Source organism: Phycodurus eques, chromosome 20 (genome assembly GCF_024500275.1).
Source record: "Phycodurus eques isolate BA_2022a chromosome 20, UOR_Pequ_1.1, whole genome shotgun sequence".
Lineage (NCBI taxonomy): Eukaryota > Metazoa > Chordata > Actinopteri > Syngnathiformes > Syngnathidae > Phycodurus > Phycodurus eques.
In genome coordinates, this window is record NC_084544.1 from 15,790,777 (window position 1) to 15,813,505 (window position 22,729).

The 22,729-nt window shown below is 48.5% G+C and overlaps 1 protein-coding gene across 1 annotated transcript; it reads left to right on the plus strand.

Annotated features, from left to right (window-relative positions):
• Nucleotides 1-10,607: 10,607 nt before the first annotated feature.
• Nucleotides 10,608-18,263, plus strand: oxsm (3-oxoacyl-ACP synthase, mitochondrial). The gene is made up of 2 exons (XM_061664759.1): nucleotides 10,608-12,045; nucleotides 15,952-18,263. Exons 1-2 carry the CDS (start codon nucleotides 11,078-11,080, stop codon nucleotides 16,352-16,354), a joined length of 1,371 nt encoding a protein of 456 aa, XP_061520743.1. The 5' UTR covers nucleotides 10,608-11,077; the 3' UTR covers nucleotides 16,355-18,263.
• Nucleotides 18,264-22,729: the final 4,466 nt, after the last annotated feature.

Here is a 22,729-nt window from a genome sequence, read left to right on the forward strand (position 1 = left end):
GTAGTGCGATATCAACGACGACTTTCCGACAGGGTACCTTGACGTGGACCAATGGGATTGTGTATTGTGACCGGCGCGTCGCCTCACATGCTTGCCGTTGTCAACATACTTGGTCGCTTTTATTCACGCGCACGAACCAATGTTTACCGAAGCTTTAGAGCAGGAGTTGATAGAACGCCAGGGCTTGTTTACGTACAGCCGTTAATACTAGCACTAGCTTGCTAGGCTACATAACATTATGTGGCCTGCCTGCGAGTCGTATTGTATTAAAAGTTCGTGACCGTACCTCACGCTCTTCTTGAATGGACAGCCCACTACCCAGCACCGGTGACCTCTTTTTTTCCCCCAACATTGGCGCGATCCATTGTTGTTATCGTCACCATAGTAACGGGTTTATCCGGTTGGCATGTTTTCTGGTTGCGCCTCTCCGACAGTGTTTGATTGCCCGAGATACGGCAAGATTTCATGGCATCGATGAAGACCATGCGTGATTTATGTTAAATGCATGAACAAATCAATTCATTGTTGACGAAATAAAAGTGCACATGTTACAAGGTGCAAGGTCCTTTTATTGTCAATTCTTCAATATGCGTAATACAAACAGAGGATGGAAATGACGGTACTCAAGGCCCCGCGGTGCTACAAAAGACAGTACAAATCATAACAACATAAAAAGCTCAATAAAACTGTGGTATATACAGTGATGGGAAAATGTAAATAAGTTATCATGTGTTGTGCTTTTCTGCTTACTTCTAGTTAGAGAAATGTTTTATCACTGCGTGCAAAGTTTTCTCCCACAGGATGAGTGGTGTGCTTGCAGGTGCAAGGACAAATTTGAGCTGGAGTCTTCCTGTGTCTTGATAAGAAGTATATCATTCTTCTACTGTCTCAACCACAACAAAGAGTGTTATGTGCTGATCAACAGGCATGTATGCCGCCACCTTTTTGACGTTGTAACTCATATGTAACAAGGGAACTGCCCTAAAGTAATAAAAAGAGAGAATCCGGCAGAGTGAACTCAGAAAAAGGTTTGGAGACTGTAACTAAGTACACTCTTGGCCGTTTTCTCCTTGCAAGTATGAAAACTGAACTACCTGTGTCTGTCTTGATTTTTTTCAAGTGTTTTAGGTGTCTTCAACCTGACATACAGTATAAAAAGTATTCATTGAATGTGCAAATATCAAAGATCAGGTGAAAGGTCAGAGAACCAAGGCAAATAAGACATATAAATTAGGTGACAAAACGCCATTGCTGCTAAAGTGGCTCGTGCAACCCTGAGTCTGGTGTGTGTGTGTGTGTGTGTGTGTGCACGTTTGTGGTCTGGGGCGTCAGAGTTCAGGTGGGCAGAGGACAGAAGAGATAGAGGGGACAGAGTGGGCAGGAAGTTCAGATTCTTGCCCGCGGACTCCGCAGTTTCCTCCCTGATGGCAGCAGACTGAAGAGGCTGTGTGATGGATGGGTGGCATCCCCCGCTACGCGAAGGGCTCTACGGGCGAGGCGAGGGCTGTAAATGTCCTGCAGGGAGGGAAGAGAGGTTCCGATGATCTTCTCAGCTCCCCTCACTATGTGGTGGAGAGTCTTGCGGCAGGGTGCCACAAGACTCAGTGATGCAGTTGGTCAAGATGCTCTCTATGGTCCCTCTGTACAACGAGCACATAATGGGGGTCAGGGCTCTGGTTCTTCTCAGCTTGCGCAGAAAGTAGAGATGCTGGTGAGCTTTCTTGGCCAGTGATGAGCTGTTGCTGGTCCAGGAGAGGTCCTCGGTGATGTACACTTGTTGCTGCACACTCTCTCCACCGCAGCACCATTGATGTTCAGGGGAGCATGCTGGGAGTGCGCTCTCCTGAAGTCCACAACAATCTCCCTTTTTTGCTCCACATTTAGGGAGATATTGTTGTCCGTGCACCACCCAGCCAGGCGGCTCAACTCACTCCTGTCTCATTCCCGTCGCTGATGAGATCCACCACAGGTGTGTCATCTGCAAACTTGACGGAGAGGTTGGAGCTGGACGGGGGAGGGAGGACTTGATGTGATGCATGACCAGGCACTTGAAGCACTTCATCAGGATGGGAATGAGGACCCTCCCAATGACTGTAGTCATTGGGGGAGGAGGGAGACGACTTCGGGATGATGGTGGTGGCTTTGAAGCACGTGGGCACAACACGCCGACTCAAGGAGGTGTTAAAGATGTCCGTGAAGACATCTGTGAGTTCAGCTGCACAGTAACTTCAGAACACGACCAGGTATGTTATCTGCGCCCGGGCTTTTTGTGTGTTAATCCCGTCGAGAGATATTTTCACGCTGTCCCGGGTCAGTGTCAGCTCTTGGTCACCAGGAGGGGGTGGAGTCTTGTGTGGAGGGGTGTTGTTCTGTGCCAGAAAGCGAGCAAAGAGGTCATATAGCTCATTTTGCAGGGAGGTGCAGGGTCTGTGGTGATGGTTTATAGTCTGTAATAGTCTGAATACCACGCCAGACTCCTGGTGTCACAGCTGTCACTGATGCGGTGGACAATCTTCCTGGAGAACTCCCTCTTGGCCTCCCAGATGCCACAGGACAAATTGGTCCTAGCTGTCTTCAGGCCCTCCTCATCGCCAGATCTCAAAACCACGTTGCGGACCTTCAGTAGTCTGTACACCTCCCCCGTGGCTTCTGATTAGCACAGAGAGTGATGGACTTAGTGGTGGTGCCATCATCCATGCACTTGCTGATGTTGGTAGTAACAGTCTCTGTGTACTCCTAACTCAAGTGTGGTGGGATTAAATATGTAAATTATAAAAGCCTACAGGACGAGAGTATAAATGAGGGGATACACAAGCGATTTGCATATTCATGAGTTATTTGTTATTTGTCGCAATAAGGGCGTGGCCCCACACCCAGTGAAGGAGTCTCAGGGGTGTGTGCCTGCGTATACATGCAAGTGAAGTGACACCGTTTTACATGCACAAAGACTGACAGAAGTGTCCTGTAATTGCTTTGCCCGCACTGTGGAGGCTGAGCACCCCACCATATCAATCGAGGGCCGGGATCGGGCCCAAGGGTCCACCCGAGGGACCCAGGGCGGTCCGCCGGCCCCACCTAGGCGCCCCGAGAACTGACGACCCAGTGAGGGACGTAGGGATCCAATGCCACCCCAGCATCCAACCCCCCGCCCCACCCACGGCCCCCCAGAAATGGGCGTATGTGGTGCATTAAAACGTGGGAAGTGTGTGTGATGCAATTAAAATCCAGGGGGCAGGCAGGGTGGAGGGGCAGGGCGCACGGTCCGAGAAAGAGCACAGACATGCTGAAACCCGGTCCAACACCCACACCCTCCCGATCCCATACCAGTCCCCCAGGAACCCTTTGATATGTATATGTGCCCAGATGTGATCAGTGAGAAAAATATAAGCTGTTCACTGATATTTAGCTATTTAGATATTTAGCTCATTTAGCACTTGAGTCCTGTTATTGCTGGAGTTTGGAGGAATATAGACAGCCACAAGTAGTATGGCAGTGAATTCTCCCGGTAAACAAAACGGCTGACCAAGATAGCGTCCCGGCACCAGGCAACATTGACGTAAACACAGAGTCCGCCACCGCGAGTCTTACCTCCCGCGAGAGTTCTGCCACTCGGTAGCATGGTAGCCGGTCGAGCTGAATGGCGGCGTCTGGAACACTGATGTTAAGACATGTTTCCACAAACACACAAACACATCACTATCCCACTGTTTTACAGGTAGAGCGGAGTATTCGAATGTAATCCAGCTTGTTGTCCAGAGAGCGTACGTTGGCTAACACGATGGAGGGAATAGGCTTAGCTGTGGCTTAGCTGGAATAGCCGGTGTGGCTTAGCTGCAAGCCGAGCTCGGCTACCGCCGCGCTTGTCCCGTTTCTGCTTCCTCCTTTGCCATTTGTGGGGCCGCCACTCTGGGCGCGATGGAGGAGTGAGGGCCGCAGCTGTTGTAGGCACCCGCAGACCGCAGTTCTGTAGCTCCTCAGTGAGAGTAGACTTCAACTACTAAAAGTAGTTCTGCCGATGTCGTGCAGAAGCTTACGACTGTATCTGCGTCTTGGAACATGTAGACATGAATCACTCTGACGTATGAGACGAGAAAAACAGTTTGTTTGGGACAGAGAGCAGCCACTGCGGATGCACGCCCCACCATTTTGAGGAGTTATGGTTTATATCAGTGGTCTTTAAGAATTTCAAGGCTTGGAGGGTGTCATGGTCTGTGTTTTGGTTTGGGTTGTGTTTAGTTTTGTTCCATGTTTTCCTGTGTTCCATGTTTGTCGTGTGCTCATTAGGTTGTTGTGTCCACCTGTTCTCGTCTACTTTGTGTCGACCAATCAGCTCTCTCCAGCCACTCGTGTCTTGTCCAGGTGTTCCTCGTTGTCTCGTCAATTTGTTTGTATTTAGTTCCCTGGTTTCTTTCAGTTCTTGTCGGTTCATTGTCGTTGTCACATGTCTTTGCCATGTCATCGTCGCCAGTTGTCTTTATCAGAATCAGAATCATCTTTATTTGCCAAGTATGTCCAAAACACACAAGGAATTTGTCTCCGGTAGTTGGAGCCGCTCTATTACAACAGACAGTCAATTGACAGAACACTTTGGAGACATAAAGACATTGACAAAAAACAATTGTGCAAAAAGATGCAGAGTCCTCTAGCACTTAGAGCAGTTCGAATGACTAATATTGCAATAGTCCGGTGCAATGACCATTGTGCAAAGGGCGCACAGACTTCAAGGAGTGGATGCGGTTTAAAGTGACGAGTAGTGCGATCATCTGGGAGAATGTCGGTTGTGCAAATGTCACAGATCCTCAATCCGTGTGCAAATGCAGCAGATGCTACTCTGGCACGAGTGGCCGGTGTATGCAAATAGTGCAGCATGGCGAGACAACTACAGTGAGTGCACGAGTAATACATAATTGGCCCCACAGAAATGTGACAACGAACTCAAGTCAAAAAATTGCCAGCTTGTTGTAATGGAATTATAGGTTAGGTGTTTAAGAAGTTGATCGCAAGAGGGAAGAAGCTGTTGGAATGTCTACTAGTTCTAGTTTGCGTTGATCGGTAGCGCCTACCTGAGGGAAGGAGCTGGGTTGTGGTATGTCATTGTCAGGTGTCATTTTCCCTTTCTATTCCACGTCTTAGTCACAGGTCATAGATTGTTTCCAGTTTTAGATATTCGAGTGTTTCTTTGTTACTTTGATTTGATTGGTATCTGTTGTGGGACTTTGTTCAGTTTTCCCTTTTTGAAGATTAAATATTATTTTGAGACTCCCGCACTCCTGCCTTGACTCCCTGCTTCCCTGCAATTGGGTCCACCATGTTCTTGCCTTGCGTTACTCGCCCTCGCCCTAACCACGTACGTGACAGGAGGGGGTGCTGGAGAGCGCTCTGGCTGGGGACTCCATCATTCTGCTGGGGACTTCAATGCTCCCGTGGGCAATGACGGTGAGACCTGGAAGGGCGTGATTGGGGGTAACGGCCCCCACGATCAGAACCCGGGCGGTGTTCTGTTATTGGACTTCTGTGCTCGTCATGGATTCTTCACAACGAACACCATGTTCAAGCATAAGGGTGTCCACACATGCACTTGGCACTAGGACACCCTAGGTCGCAGTTCAATGATCGACTTTGTGGTCGTGTCATCGGACTTGCGGTGACATGTCTTGGACACTCGGGTGAAGAGAGGGGCGGAGCAGTCAACTGATCAACACCTGGTGGTGAGTTGTCTCCGATGGTGGGGGAAGATGCCGGTCCGACGTGGCAGGCCCAAACGTATCGTGAGGGTTAGGGTTAGGGGGAGGGTCTGCTGGCATCGTCTGGCAGAATCCCCTGTCAGAAGGAGTTTCAACTCCCACCTCCAGCAGAACTTCACCCACGTCTCAATGGAGGCGGGGGACATTGAGTCAGATTGGACCATGTTCCGCGCCTCCATTGCCGAGCCGGCCGACCGGAGCTGTGGCCGTAAGGTAGTCTGTGCCTGTCATGGCAGCAATCTCCGAACCCGTTATCCTCACTAGGGTCGCGGTAGTGCTGGAGCCTATCCCAGCTATCATCGGGCAGGATACGAGGTACGCCCTGAACTGGTTGCCAGCCAGTTGCAGGGCAGGTAGAAACAAAGAACCATTCGCACTCACATTCACACCTATGGACAATTTAGAGTTGTCAATTAACCTACCATGCATGTTTTTGGGATGTGGGGGGGAAACCGGAGTGCCCGCAGAAAAGTCACGCAGGCACGGGGAGAACATGCAAACTCCACACAGGCGGGGCCGGGGATTTGAACCCCAGTCCTCAGAAGTGTGAGGCAGATGCCATAACCAGTCGTACACCGTGCCGCCATTTCAGAAAACAAATTAACAAAAACCAAAATACTTACAAATTAACAAAACACCAATCCAATTTACATTTTGGAAAACAAATGAATAAAACTCGAGACACTTTTACATTACAGAAAACAAATTAACAAAACAAAGGAGCAAAAGCAGAAACAATTTTCAAGTGGCACAAACCGGAAGGGGGACGTACCATGTGACAGATTCCCACATGCATTTTCCTGGCAGGACACACCCTGCTCCAATATTACTATGATTGGCTGCTGTATCCCGGTAGAACACGCCCTGCTGCTTCCAGTTGCTGGCGACTACTGATGGTCACGGCCGTTATTTTGAGTGTACTGAATCATTCGAATCAGTTCTTTAAAAAGATTCACTCAAAAGATTCGTTCACCGAATCGCTCAGTTCTTTTTCACAAAATCATTCAAGTGCTTTCTCATTCAGCTAATGATCCATCCCTGACAGTCACGTTCGCTGAAGGACTATGCGTTGTTGTTGTCACGTATTGTAAACTAGGAAAGGCGGGGAGATAAAAACAAAACAAACTAACTACATTCTCACCTACCGATCTCTCTCTCAGCAAGCTCTCGAACACCTGGCTTCGGTTGTGACTCGTGAACATGCGTGCAGCGAGCTCAGCTACCGAACATCCTTTTCCGTGTGCCCTGACATCCAGCTAGGCTCTCGCCTGCCGACGTGACTTTTCTGCATTCCACCGCGGTGGACAGCGTCGCTGACACCACCCCCCGCCACCCGGGCTACCTGCTCACACACCTGACTGTTACTATCATCTGATTTGTGGAAAGCGTCTTGAGGGTCTTGAGAAGCGCTATATAAGTTTAATGTATTATTATTATTATTACAATGAAATAAAAAGCTTTAATAATTGTTTTCATGTGCTTGACTGACTCAACATTAGCCGTTAGCTTGAAGAAACGGCTGCTCGTGAAAGCGATCCCCGCGAGGACGTCAGGACTAGCGGTTAACATCACTCATGACTACGTTCACTGCGTAGTACGTCGTTTCTTGCGCAAACGAATCACTCATCGTACGAGTACATCGCTCCTTAGCGGATCACAAACGAAGACGTTCAACGAACAAATCGCTCGTGTCTAAGGGATCGCGAACGATAAGTTCAACGAACGAATCACTCTTCAGTTCCTCAGTACACCAGTTCATTGAACGAATCACTCAGTGCACTTAACTCCCTCCCCCACCTGCATGGCGCTGCCGGATGCATCACACCACTGACTTCTGCGTCAACCATCCACGAACAGGATATGAAACGTATCTTCAAACAACAAAAGATCAACAAAGCGGCAGACCCAGACCTTGTATCCCCATCTTGTCTGCACGGACCAACTCGCTCCAGTCTTCACACAAATCTTCAATACATCTCTGTACCTGTGTGAAGTACCATCCTGTTTCAAATGCTGCACCATCATCCCAGTCCCCAAGAAACCTTCAATCTCGGGTCTGAATGACTACAGGCCTGTCGCTTTGACATCTGTGGTCATGAAGTCCTTTAACGTCTCGTGCTGGACCACCGCAAGAGTGTTATAGGTCCCCTGCTGGACCCCCTGCAGTTTGCCTACCGAGCAAACAGGTCTGCGGATGATTCAGTCAACATGGGACTGCACGTCATCCTAGAACACCTCGACGGCACAGGGACATACGCGAGGATCCTGTTGGTGGACATCAGCTCTGTGTTCAACACCATCATCCCCGAACTCCTCCAAGTTTCTCCAGCTCAGCGTCTCGCCTGCCATCTGACAGTGGATTTACAGGTTTCTGACAGGCAAGACACAGCAGGTGAGGCTGGGGGACACCACCTCATCTACACGCACCACCAGCACCGGGGCGCCCCAAGGTTGTGTCCTCTTCTCCATTGCTCTTCTCTCTCTACACGAACGACTGCACCTCAACGCACCCAGCTGTCAAACTCCTGAAGTTTGCAGACAACACCACTTTCATCGGCCTCATCAAAGAGTCTGGATATTGACAGGAAATGGAGCGGCTGGAGCTGTGGTGCGGCTGACACAAACTGGAGCTCAATACGCTCAAGACTGTAGAGATGATCGTGGACTATAGGAGGCATCTTTCGCCACAGCTGCCCCTCACGCTGTCCAACTGCCCTGTGTCAACCGTCGAGACCTTCAAGTTCCTGGGAATTACAGTCTCCCACATCCCAAAAACATGTATGCTAGGTTAATTGACAACTCTAAATTGCCCGTAGTGTGAATGTGAGTGCGAATGGTTGTTTGCTTGCATGTGCCCTGCGATTGGCTGGGAACCAGCGCAGGGTGTACCGCTCCTCCAGCCAGAAGATACTGTAGCTGGGATAGGTGCCAGCACACCTGCGACCTGCGTAAGGATAAGTGGTTAAAAAATTGGATGGATGGATATGTATCTTGACTAATATTTTGAAAAGATGCACACATGCGAGGGAGCAAATTCTTAACGATATCGGGATGAAGACGAATCGTTGGAACATGACATTTTGGAATATAGAGATTGGATATTTATATTGACTCGCAAGTGCGAAAAGCCCTGACTGGCGCGTAACAACAGGGGGTGACATACGCATTACATCTCAACCATGTGGCAACGTCATTCCTGGACAGCAAAAGAGTCACACGCTCACCCAAAAGACATCTAAAACTCACGGAGATCCAAAGACCAACCGAACCTACATTTCCCAACAAAAACATAGATCAAAGGTTGACAAGTTTTACACATGATGGCTTCGAGGCGGCCGGCGCATGCCCAACTGGCTACCACCTTGTTGGTTGCCTATCAGAACAGGCTGGCACTCGACTCCATATTGGCAGAAAGAGGAGGCGTGTGCTCCGCGTTTTTGTGTTTTGCGGTTGTTGTCGTATTCCTTTCATTAGGAGGCTGATCATCAGATGCACGGACCGGGCGGCGGGTCATCTAGAAAAGCCCCCCATACCGGTCGTTGGGGAGGACGGCCCTCCGGGAGGATCCGGTCGGGGAAACATCTGATCTCCGACTGGACCTGGTGGCGTTGGGACTTGGCGCACTCCGACCTGGAACTGGATCCGGATATCATCTTTGGCCTTGATGGGGGTCTGAGGACCGAATGGATTTTAGGGGGCGTTAGTCCCCAGCATTCTGTTCAAAACACACGGTTAGATTCTCCAAATGTCACACACACACACTCACCACCCAATGCCAGAGTTGAAGTCAAACCCGTTGGGAGGCCGGATACATCGGTGTTGGGTATGGGGGTCTACACACACAATGTTTGTGAGGTGACCCGGTTGGGCCACCTCAACAGGGGGAAAATGAGTGGCTGCAACGCTTACACAACACTGCATACACTTTTGTTTGGTACGTCGCAGTGCAGATGCACATCCAGATATCCTTCTAACATGTAATTGCATTCCACGTTGTCGCACCGACACAACAAACGCACAACATATCAACGTAGGGTCCGTTGGGAAGTTCACTCCGGGCGCGCGCGCTCCGCAACCCGGAACCTTCGGTAACTCAGAGCGTTGTTCGTGTGTGTGCCACTCGATACAAGTAAAACTGACACATTCAATATGGCGGATGTACTGAGGTGTCCCTACCAATAGCCAGCACGTTCATTAGTAAAGTTATAGAAAGTAGAGAACACTCTGTCGCTGTGTGCTGGGAGCATCGGACTGAATTTCCGAACGGATCTCATAAACGGGCGAAGCTAGGATTGGTCCGAGCCTGCGTGACGTCACGACGGGAAGCAGTTTTGGCCACAAAACAAGGGAAAATAATTTCTGCGGTCTCTTGCGGACGGACGCTGTTCTGAGCCACGTGCGGAAGAGCCCTTCTCCAACTTTATTGTTTGACATTGTATTGTCAAATAAATTGTTAAACTTTCCATCTGGCCTAATCATTGAAGTTTTACCTTGACCATAATAAAATAACCGGGCAATAGAGGTTTGTACAGCCGGCAGGTTATACCTGCGCCGTGACCTTTCCTAACCTCAAAGAACAAAAAAGGTAAACGTCACGAAAATCAGTTGAGAAATGACCAAGTTACGACTTCATATCAATGTCCATTACCATCGATGTGAACATCGACCTCCCCAACATGGCTGTCACGTAAACACGTCGGTATCTTCGGGTGCAATCGTTACTTCAATCTGACGCTGTCTCTATTTTCTAAGCATCTACTACGTGCGAGCGTGTTGGCTATTGGCAGGGATACGTCAGTGCGTCCGCCATGTTGAATGTGTCAGTTCTACCTGTAAAGGCAATCCCTGAGTGTGGCACTCTGAATAACCGAACAGCACACTCCAACAACGCTCGGAGTTTCCGGACATTCTGGGGTGTCGAAAGCGCGAACGTGCTCTTCATATCTAGGGTCTTGCTGGTAACTCCAGCGATCTGTTTTGGGTCTTGAGTATAGCAGTCCAAATGATGCCTGAATATTGTTCAGTCCCAAATAATATTCCATATGGATGTAGTTTTATAGAAGATCACTCAAAATATAAGTGAAAGCCACTCTTCCAATACTTGATTGGTTTGACTCTATTTGATATTGATGATGTATTCATACTCGTGTTGACTGAATCCGGCATTTGCGAAGTGTTTCCGAAGCCAACTGCAAGCTCAGTTTTAGTTTTCTTTTTTTTAAAGAAATGTTCAAATGCGCACGCTTTGATTGCTGTACCGGAAACCACTCCAAACGAACCGCATACGTATTATCTTATCGCTTTTTGTCACCGAGCGCGGATTTCCCAAAGGTATGATCTTTTTGCCACCGTCCTTCTGGGCTAACGTCCAACTTAGCCGGAGTTGGAGGCTCGTGTTTCAAACGAGGCACACTTCCGGGGGCCACAGCTCTGCAAGACGGAAAAGAGTGGTTATTACTGGCATAGGTCTAGTGTGTCCTCTGGGCGTAGGGACGGCTCGACCCTGGAACAACCTCATTAAGGGCCAGAGCGGGATTGTGGCGCTGAGCTCGGAAGATTACAAAACCGTCCCCTGCAAAGTGGCGGCCTTAGTACCCAGAGGAAAGGCAGAAGGTCAATTCCATGAGGAAACGTTTGTATCTCGCGCAGAGGTCAGTCGCATGTCACCGGCCACCGTCATGGCACTTGCAGCTGCTCAGCTTGCCCTGGACGACTCAGGATGGTCCCCTCAATCCTCAGAGGAACAACTCGCCACTGGTGTAGCAGTTGGCATGGGCATGGTATCGCTGGACGAAATCGTGTCGACCTCTGTGACCTTCCAAGAAAACGGCTACAAGAAGATTAGCCCTTTCTTTGTGCCGCGTATCCTGGCGAACATGGCAGCTGGGCACATAAGTATCAAGCACAATTTGAAGGGCCCTAACCACGCTGTGTCCACAGCGTGCACCACGGGCGCACATGCCATCGGGGATGCGGCGAGGTTTATTACCCATGGTGATGCAGTTGCTATGGTTACAGGTGGGACAGAATCCTGCGTTGGTCCTCTGGCAATAGCCGGGTTCGCAAGAGCACGCGCTCTCGCCACCAGATGGAACGACGATCCCAAACTGGCTTCGAGACCCTTCCATCCGGAAAGAGAAGGCTTCGTGATGGGCGAAGGATCGGCTGTGCTCCTGCTGGAAGAACTGGACCACGCAGTAAAGCGTGGGGCCAGAATGTACGCCGAGGTGTTGGGGTACGGACTCTCAGGAGATGCCAGCCACATTACCACACCCGCTGCGGATGGAGACGGGGCATTCAGGTAAGGTCATTGTTATTATTACTATCTTTGAAACATTTTACTGTAGGCATCCCTTGTCAAAAATCGAATACAATAATTGTATTTGGGGGGAAAAATCGGTTTGGATTCACGTTGCCAGAACGTATCGCAGTGGGTCCTCCAAATTCAAGCCCACTGGTTGACTCGCCAACTCCCAACTCGTTTTGGAACAAAATTGCCCATCGAAAATAGTTGAGGCACCTTAAATGACGAATGATCAACGCATTTGGAGTGCGATGAACATTTTCTATGAAATATAAGTGCTAAGGTTTGAACAATTTGTTGAAGTTCGTGGTGAGTTTGAGTCCATCTACTCGTAATGTTTGACAAGAAGATCTTAAAGTAAACCGATGCATGATATTTTGGGGCAGTGCCTGTTGCTAATACCGATATCAGATATATGGCTGATAGCCACTATAATTGCTGAGAACCGATATATTGGCCGCTATTTAAAACAAGAACATTCGTATAAACAGGATATATGCTGTACATGAACACAAATTCTTCAAATACTCAAAATATGATTCGAGACAAATAAGCAGAAGACTACAAAATGGGAATAAGGAACTTGAACTGCAAGCTGTATAATATTCTTATATGAGATAATGGTGGACATGGTAATTAGCAGTTGCTCAAAAGTTAGTTGTGCTCGCAAAGGTAATTCACACAACTTTAAATCATTGCAAGAAAAGCGAGCGCGCAAGGATGCCGGCACATTGTGCTTGCATGCTCGGCTTTACACGATCGGGATTTTTGGGGCCGATCACCGGTCAGCAAGTTATAAAAAAAACAAACGATAACCGATCACAACATGGAGCAAAGTGTCTATTTACATGACTTGTGTACTGTACACTGTATCCATCCATTTTCTGTATCCTCACGCGGGTCGCGGGCGTGCTGGAGCCTATCCCAGCTATCATCGGGCAGGAGGTCAACCGGTTGCCAGCCAATCGCAGGGCACATACAAACAAACAGCCATTCGCACTCACATTCACACTTACGGCCAATTTAGAGAAACCGGAGTGCCCGGAGAAAACCCGCGCAGGCACGGGGAGAACATGCAAACTCCACACAGGCGGGGCCGGGGATTGAACCCGGGTCCTCGGAACTGCGAGGCTGACGCTCTAACCAGTCGTCCACCGTGCCGCCTGCTTAATTTATGTTAAAATAAAATAAAAATCTCTGCTGGGGCCCGGGGGATCCCCCCCACAATGTTTTTTTTTTTTTTTTTTTTTTCCTGTCACTTTTTTGATGCCTTTGGTGTTTGCAGGTCTTAAATATGGAAAACAGCTTAAGTCTGCGATTGGCTGGCGACCAGTTCAGGGTGTACCCCCTCACCCGAAAATAGCTGGGATAGGCTCCAACACGCCCGCAAACCTAGTGAGGATAAGCGGTACAAAAAAATGGATGGATGGATGGTCCATTATCGCTGTGCCTGCTCGATAGTCGCCACCCTTTGATGCCTCGTTCAGCCTTGAATCCCTCGCATGAGTTTCATCATGCGCGGGAGTTCTATATACACACTCGGACCGCACGTTCAAATATAGTGTATGTCGCTGCACTCGAGTGAGCGTTTTAGCTCCAGCCCTTAGCTCGCTAGCTTCTTAGCTCGCAGGCTAGCAAATATAATAAACGGTTAACTTTGCCTTTGTCCCAGTTTGCGTGAATCTGCGGAGCAAACGCCGTTCTGCCAGCGGCATGCTACGTCCTGGCGGGTGTTACCACAGCAATGGATATTTATCGAGCCCAGAAAAAAACACGTGTGTTTGTGGCAATAGAACCCGCCCTGCTCTTCCTCTGATCGGCTAGCACCAATAGCTTGGCTAGCACCTGCTCTGCCTCTTCACCAACACACATACGTAGGGCGGGCCGTAAAGCACGCGTGTGCGGACGCCGATTGAATATGTCTCACGCGTCCCTGCTAATTTTTGTGCCTTTCAGACGTGGGGCGCACATCAAATGAGATCCCTGCATATACTGTACAGAAACAAATCAAAGTAGGCTGTAAGACAAAGATGGGAGAAAACAAACAAACAAAAGCAATAATAAACAAAAGGAATGTAGTTGTTCCGTAGGAGTAGGAAGAATTAAAAAAAACAACAACTTATTGGGTCCTACCACCTGTTAAGGTAATCCATCCATCTGTTACAGAGTTCGCGTTGCCCGTTTGCCAGCTCGCCAATGGCTAATTAAAACCGGATGTGGCAAAGTGAATATTGCCCCCATTCTCCACACTGGCGAATTAAAATTGCCCCTGTCAAAATTCAAAAGTCCTTTCTTTTTTGTTGTTGTCCTGTTCGGCTCTTAGGTCAAGCAGAATGGAAAATCCCGATCCCTTTTATGCCGAAACGGTTTTGCTGTGACACAGTGTAGTTTTGAAGCTTCCGCTGTGGTATTATAATTGAGGTTTATTGATCATCGGACTTGATCCGTCGAACAGAACAAAGTTTCTCCAAGGGACAAAAGACAAAGCACTAATTGGAAACAGGATGAGTGAAGTAAATCATTGCATTATCTACAGCAATGAAACGTTAAATATGAGTGTTGCATGGGGGATGGGGCTGTCGTGCTCCAGCCTGTGAGGGAAGGACAGGACAAGATGGAACAGGACAAGGACAGGAGAAGAAGCACGCAGGACCAGGGTCGTGAACCCGGCTGTACAACGCAAGTGTGGTGGCATTCGTTATTTAAATTATAAAAGTGTACAGGACGAGTGTATAAACGAGGGGACACACAAGCGATTTGCATATTCACGAGTTATTTGTTGCAGTAAGGGGGTGCGTGCCTGCGGATACACGCAAGTGAATTGATACCGTTTTACATGCACAAAGACTGACAGACGTGTCCTGTAATTGCCGTTGCCGCACCGCACCGAATGGTGTTAATGGTTTAGTTCTTCCCCCCCCCCCCCCGCTTTGTAAAATGTTTCAATCCGGCATCCAGCCAGGCTCATGGGGGTTCTACGCGACGCCAAGTTTGAACAACAAAATAGCAAGCCTATTCAGTCGTGTCTGGAGATGTAAATGTAAGATAATTCACCCCAAAAAAAAAAACATCAATAAAAAAAAAATCAAAGCTAATACACAATGAATGAAAAACACCATTGACGAGCTAAGGAAATTGAACTCGCGAGCAATTCTGTATCGAAATAATGAATATTGGTACCCAAACACTGTATAACCACATAGAAACAAGGCTTACTGTGATCACTATTGTAATTATGAGTCGTGATTATTCTTTATATTAGGGCAAAAATATTTTGATAACACTAATTTTCAACAAATTATGTCACAGTTTTCAGTGCAAAATGATTCTTGAAATAAGAAGAAATGACGGCTAGCCATCAAAAAATAACGGACCCCAAGAATTCTACTTTGCCAAGGGCTAACTCGATAAATATGCTATTGCAAAGTGGAATCACGAATTGCAACTTAATGGAAGCAAATACAGTAAATGCATAAAACATTAGACTGTGAGCACCACTACAGCCCCATGCAAAACACCTATTTAATGTTTCAATGTTGTAGATAATGTAATAATAATGTAATGCCTATCTGCCTTTCCTTCAACTGCTCGAGAAGTTCCATCTTTACCGCGAGATAGCTGCTACCGCTATCACCTTTCTCCGCCGCGAACCGCCAGCCAGCGACATCGGGCTCGACATCAAGTATTGTAACGTCTTCCGATCATACGCAGCGAGACGTCAGTCAATTCATTTCACATTTCTGAAGCACGTAATGGAAGGCAGTCGCGTGTGAGGTGTACGCCATCAACAAACTCTCTCCCGGCTTGCCCACAGGCACGGAGAAGCGATGCGTTCAGGGACGCTTGTGATATGTGTTTCAATAAGTTGTCATTTGTTTTTGTTTTTTCCTGATAACGTTACAGATGCATGGCAGCTGCCATCCAAGATGCTGGCATTTCTCCTGAAGAGGTGTCTTATGTGAATGCCCACGCCACATCCACACCTTTGGGCGACGCAGCGGAAAACGCTGCCATCAAGAGGCTCTTTCGTCGAAGTGCAGGAGCATTGGCTGTGTCCTCCACCAAAGGAGCCACCGGACATTTGCTCGGGGCTGCAGGCGCTCTGGAGACGGCAATCACCGCTCTGGCTTGCTACCATGGTATCCTGCCCCCGACCCTCAACCTGGACTCCACCGAGCCAGAGTTCAACCTCAATTACGTTCCCTGCGTAGCGCAGCCATGGCAGACTTTGGGCAGAAGGGTGGCCCTCACGAACTCGTTTGGATTTGGAGGAACGAACGCCACGCTGTGTATTGCCAACATCTGAAGCGTAAAACCAAAACCGTATTGCCAACATCTCAAGCGTAAAACCATCTCGAAAGACAGACGCTGTACACATTACATACATTTGTGACCCGCCTGCTACACTCATGAAAAACACATCATGTCAGCCATTCACAGAAAGCTCGGGGTGCTCCGCAGCCGCACATTGAATTCAAATGTGCCTCCTTCCACTTATGAACCAACAAGAGGCCGTGGAGCAGTACCTCGTGGTGGAAACCAAACACCCATGTTGGTCGGCGAAGGCTGAAACGCCGCTTCCGACATATTGTCAGCAAATGTTACCTCATCACCAAAATCTCACATCATTGGGAAGCATTTCGAAACGCCTTTTCAAAGCACGGCCGTGCGACTTCCCATCAGTTTCGTGCTGTGTTGTGATTGGACATATGCAGCCTGAGATATGACAAAAATTAATTCTATCAATTATTCCATCGATTGAACCAACAATCAGATGAAGGATTTTGCATTAGCTCGCTGCGGAATCTTTGTTTTCTGATGACTCTTTGTTTATGAACCAATTACTATTTGGTATTTTGCTTGAAAGATTCTGAAACCAAACCAAATAAACAACAATGAAGCAATATCACACGAGAGCGAATGATGTAGGCCTCCTCGCCAACGTGGACAGAGCTTCTTTTTGGGTGCTGATTATTGCAAAAGGCTACTAGTTTTATACACACTTCCGGTGTTCCCCACAGGACCGGAATGTATTAGCGGTGGTGGGTATCCGGCGTTTTGGGGTGTGGGTTCAAGTTAAACGGACACTTCGCCAATAACTCGTAATACGATCGGTCAATCAATACAAAGGAATTTAATATAAAAATGTTACGCTTGACGCCATTGTACGTTCCGTGGAATCATGCTGACGCAACTTTTGCAGCATTTATGGAAGCGCGATATAGGTTTTGTCTTATTATGATGAAAAAAATAAAACTAATAAAAAGCTTTAACAATCACATTAGAGACAGAGGGAATGATATGTATGTGTACGTAAGATTCGGAAGTGGGTGACAGAACGCTTCCAATGTTCCGTTTCCGCTGCCGACCGCCTCGCTCGCCTCGCGGCGGCCAAGCTAGAAGAGCGAATCGCTTCATACGCTGATTCGGTTCAGTTCGTTCACTCAAAAAGATTCGTCCTTCTGAACGCTACAAAGCGGAAATAGAAAACACTTGTTTGCCACATGGCGATTGTTAGAGGTTAGGAAAAATACTGGCGATAAAGGAGGTGGTCCACTTGTTTATGAAATAGGAATCAACAACACGAAGGGGGATATAATTTACCTGTGAAGCCAATGCATGGGATAAACAAGCAAGTACATTTTTCAGTAATTCCGGATGTCTGCCTAAAGATGAGGCAACTTGTCGCATCGCCTCCACTCATGCTTGCCCTATAAAATTGCAACAGCAAAAAAAGACTTGTTGTCACTGCAACAGCAGAGTTCATATTTAATATCAACATTGAATCTCACTTAACTGCACTCACAGGCAGAAACCTTGACGATGCGCAAAGAATTTACAACTGTCGCCGCTCACGTGCCAGGAGGGCGATGGAGACCAGCTTTGGCATCCTGGCAGCACGATGACGAATCCTGAGATGAGCAATTCAATTCCATTCAGATAAAACTGTTCGAGTTGCGAAGACACATGTGGCTCAACACAATTACATCAGCAACACAGATGCTGAAACCCCCCCCCCCCCCCAGCCACACGCTACATTCCATCCAGGTTTTCTGACTCTTAACACCTGCAGGTCATGTTGTCCATGGAGAACGGAGCAGAGCAGTAGCAGGCGGACAGCGATTTTCCCCTGGCGTCTCCTCCCGCTGGGACGCGCCCGGAACACCTCACCAGGGTGGCGTCCGGGAGGCATCCTAAACAGATGCCCGAGCCACCTCGTCTGGCTCCTTTCAATGCGGAGGAGCAGCGGCTCTACTCTGAGCCCCTCGCGGATGACCGAGCCTCCCACCCTATCTCAAAGGGAGAGCCCGGCCACCCTGCGGTGGTGAAGTGAGGGTAGGATCGTAGATCGACCGGTAAATTGAGAGCTTCGCCTTTCGGCTTAGCTCCCCTCACCTCACCTAAAGACACTGTCGAGCCGATACAAAGTCCGCATCGCTGCAGACGCCGCACCGATCCGTCTGTCGATCTTCCGTTCCATTCTTCCCTCACTCGTGAAGAAGACCCCAAGATGCCTGAACTCCTCCACTTGGGGCAGGATCTCATCCCCGACCCGGAGAGGGCACGCCACCCTTTTCCGTCTGAGGACCATGGTCTCAGATTTGGAGGTGCTGATTCTGATCCCAGCCGCTACACACTCTGCTGCAAACCGCTCCAGTGAGAGTTGGAAATCACGGCCTGATCAGAATCAGAATCATAATTATAATCATCTTTATTTACCAAGTATGTCCAAAAAACAAACACAAGGAATTTGTCTCCGGTAGTTGGAGCCGCTCTAGTACGACAACAGACAGTCAATTGACAGAGAACACTTTGGAGACAGAAAGACATTGACAAAAAAAAAAAAAAACAGTCCCTGAGCAATAAAGGGTTGCTTGTTATCTGGTAATGCCGGTACATTTATTTCAATTTTCTTTCTTTATTTATTTTTTTGACAATTGTGCAAAAAGATGCAGAGTCCTCTAGCACTTAGAGCAGTTCGAATGACTCATATTGCAATAGTCCGGTGCAATGACCATTGTGCAAAGGGCGCTGAGACTTCAAGGAGTGGATGCGGTTTAAAGTGACGAGTAGTGCGATCATCTGGGACAATGTTGGTTGTGCAAATGTTACAGATACTCCTCAATCGGTGTGCAAATGGAGCAGATGCTACTCTGGCATGAGCGTATGCAAATAGTGCAGCATGGCGAGACAACCACAGTGAGTGCACGAGTAATACATAATTGGCCCCACAGAAATGTGACAACGAACTCAAGTCAAAAAATTGCCAGCTTGTTGTAATGGAATTATAGGTTAGGTGTTTAAGAAGTTGATCGCAAGAGGGAAGAAGCTGTTGGAATGTCTACTAGTTCTAGTTTGCGTTGATCGGTAGCGCCTACCTGAGGGAAGGAGGAGCACCCCGGTCACCGGAAGAGCCGGTGACCGGGGTGCAGACGGTCCGAGAGGATTTTGCACGCCCTTGTCTTAGTTCTGGCAGCGTGCAAGTCCTCAATGGTGGGTAGGGGGGTACCGACAATCCTTTCAGCAGTTTTGATTGTCCGTTGCAGTCGGAGTTTGTCCTTTTTTGTAGCAGCACCAAACCAGACTGTGATGGAAGAACACAGGACCGATTCGATGACCGCTGTGTCTCAGCAGCTCCGGTGGCAGGCCGTGCTTTCTCAGAAGCCGCAGGAAGTACATCCTCTGCTGGGCCTTTTTGAGGACGGAGTTGATGTTGGTCGCCCACTTCAGGTCCTGAGAGATCGTAATTCCCAGGAACTTGAAGGTCTCGACGGTTGACACAAGGCAGCTGGACAACGTGAGAAGCAGCTGTGGCGAAGGATGCCTCCTGAAGTCCACGATAATCTCTACAGTCTTGAGCGTGTTCAGCTCCAGGTTGTGTCGGCCGCACCGCAGCTCCGGCCGCTCCGCTTCCTGTCGATATGCAGACTCGTCACCGTCCTTGATGAGGCCCATGACAGCGGTGTCATCTGCAAACTTCAGGAGCTTGACAGTCGGGTTCGCTGAGGTGCAGTCGTTCGTGTAGAGAGAGAAGAGCAGCGGAGAGAGGACACAACCTTGGGGCGCCCCGGTGCTGATGCTGTGTGCGGATGAGGTGGCCTCCCCCAGCCTGACCTGCTGTGTCCTGCCCGTCAGAAAGCTGTAAATCCACTGGCAGATGGCAGGTGAGACGCTGAGCTGGAGAAGCTTGGTTGAAAGGAGTTCAGGGATGATGGTGTTGAACGCTGAGCTGAAGTCCACGAACAGGATCCTCGCGTAGGTCCCTGGACTGTCAAGGTGTTCTAGGATGAAGTGGAGTCCCATGTTGACTGCATCATCCGCAGACAGTCTAAACAGCTTTGAAGTTCCATCTTGGCTTCATTGGTCCACTTTTTGACTGTTTTCACTGTAGACTTCGCACATTTAAGTTATTGCCTGTACGTCGGTATTAAGCGAATTAAGCAGTGATCAGACGACCCCAGGGCTGCACGAGGTATAGCACGGTATGCGTTTTTTACCGTCGTGTAGCAGTGGTCTAAACTATTATTTTCCCTGGTAGGACAGTCGATGTGCTGCTTGTATTTAGGGAGTTCGTGGTTGAGTTTAGCTTTGTTAAAGTCCCCGAGAATAATGAGGGGGGAGTCCGGGTGTTTTTTTTTCAATTTCGTTGACTTGTTCGGCGAGCGTTAGCAATGCGGCGTTCGTGTTAGCTTGAGGCGTTATATTGACTCCAGCCAGTATGAATGATGCGAACTCACGTGGCGAGTAGAATGGTTTACAGTTTAAGAATAGCGACTCCAAATGCGGGCTGCAGCGTGTGCTGAGCACCGTGACGTCCGTACACCATTTTTCGTTGATATGGAGCCCTTCGTTTTCCCCGATGATTCCATGTCGCGGTCCGCTCGATGAATGTTGAAGCCGGGAAGCATGACGGCGCCATCGGATACAGCGTCGCAAAGCCAGGTCTCCGTGAAAAGCACATGGCCGCGGAACGTCCAAAGTCTTTACTGGTCTTTAACAGAAGATGAAGCTCGTCCATTTTGTTGGGTAGGGAGCGTACATTCGCGAGGTGGATCGACGGGAACGCCAATCTGTGTCCTCTCTTGCGGAGTTTCACCTGAATGCCGGCTCGCTTCCTTCTGTGGCGCCGCTTCCGTCTCCATGCGCCGAAAACCGCGGACGCCGCTCCGGTGTACTAGAGAGCGCGTTACCGAGGCGACCACACTGGTAGGCGCCATCTTGGAATGTCAGTTGTTGACAGGTTCTCTAAGATGGCACACTTCATCATACTTCCAAAACTCCCCTCACCTAAAGACACTGTCGAGCGAAATTCGTTAGACGTGTCAAGATTACTGTGAGATTTCAAACAGCTTGGTTTAAAAACTCCACTTAAAAAGTAATCATCATTTTTACCCTGAATTTGTGAGAAAAATATATGTAGAAATCATTTATCTAAATATTTTTTATATGTTGCGGCTCAGAATGGGACCAGTCTTCTCAGTCAAGGCCCCCCTCCCCCCCCCCCCCCCTACATTGTTTAATCTGACCCGATGACAATTTATAAAGAGTCACCAATATTTTTTTTGCATTAAGCCGATTCCTAAAAAATGGGATACAAAGTATTTTTTCATGAGATCTATTTTATAATAAATTCTCTTATAATTGGTTGATTGATTGAATATTAATACAAATAAATACATACATTTATACATTTATTTGAATAATTGGTTATTTAAGTAAAATTTGCTTAATTCTAAATAATTTCATTTTAAAATGAGAATACATTTAATTGTAAAATAAAACATTTTCCAATTTTTATTCATCATTATTTACTTTTTATGAATTTAATTAAATCAATGGTAATTTATTTATTGTCAGTCAAATAAATTAAAATGACTAAAATAATTTCACAAATCAATTGCTTCATCCATCCATCCATCCATCCATTTTCTTCCACTTAACTGAGGTCGGGTCGCGGGGGCATTAGCTTTAGCGGGGAAGCCCAGACTTCGCTCTCCACAGCCACTTCCTCCAGCTCTTCTGAGGGGATCCCGAGGCGTTCCCAGGCAAGCCGAGAGACGTAGTCTCGCAAGCGTGTCCTGGGTCGTCCCCGGGGTTTCCTCCCAGAACACCTCACCAGGGAGACGGCCAGGTGGCATCCTAATCAGCGAAAACTCCACAGCAGGCCCCACAGCCCGCAGGGGACCACCCGGCCCCCTCACGAGAAGAGGAAGATGTGACTGTAAGGAACGGAGAGAAGAGGAGGAAGCAGGCCCGAGGAGCAACAGGGGGGCCCTACAGCCCCCACCTGTGGCCAGAGTGGGGGACCTAGGCGGGCGCCAGCTGGCACTGCCCCAGCACCCACGGAACATGGGCAAGTCCACCATCACACCAGCAATGCTCTCCGGGAGGTCAATCCAGTGGTTGGCCAGTTATTTGCAACATCGCGGGGACAGTGCCTCTGGATTGGCAGACTGGGGCGGTGGTCCCCGTTTTTAAAAAGGGGGACCGCAGGGTGTGTTCCAACTACAGGGAGATCACACTCCTCAGCCTCCCTGGTAAGGTCTATTCAGGGCTCATGGAGAGGAGGGTCTGGCAGGAAGTCGAATCTCAGTTGACCAGGTCTACACCCTCAGCAAGGTCCTCGAGGTTGCATGGGAGTTCACCCAACCAGTCTACATGTGTTTTGTGGACCGTTTCC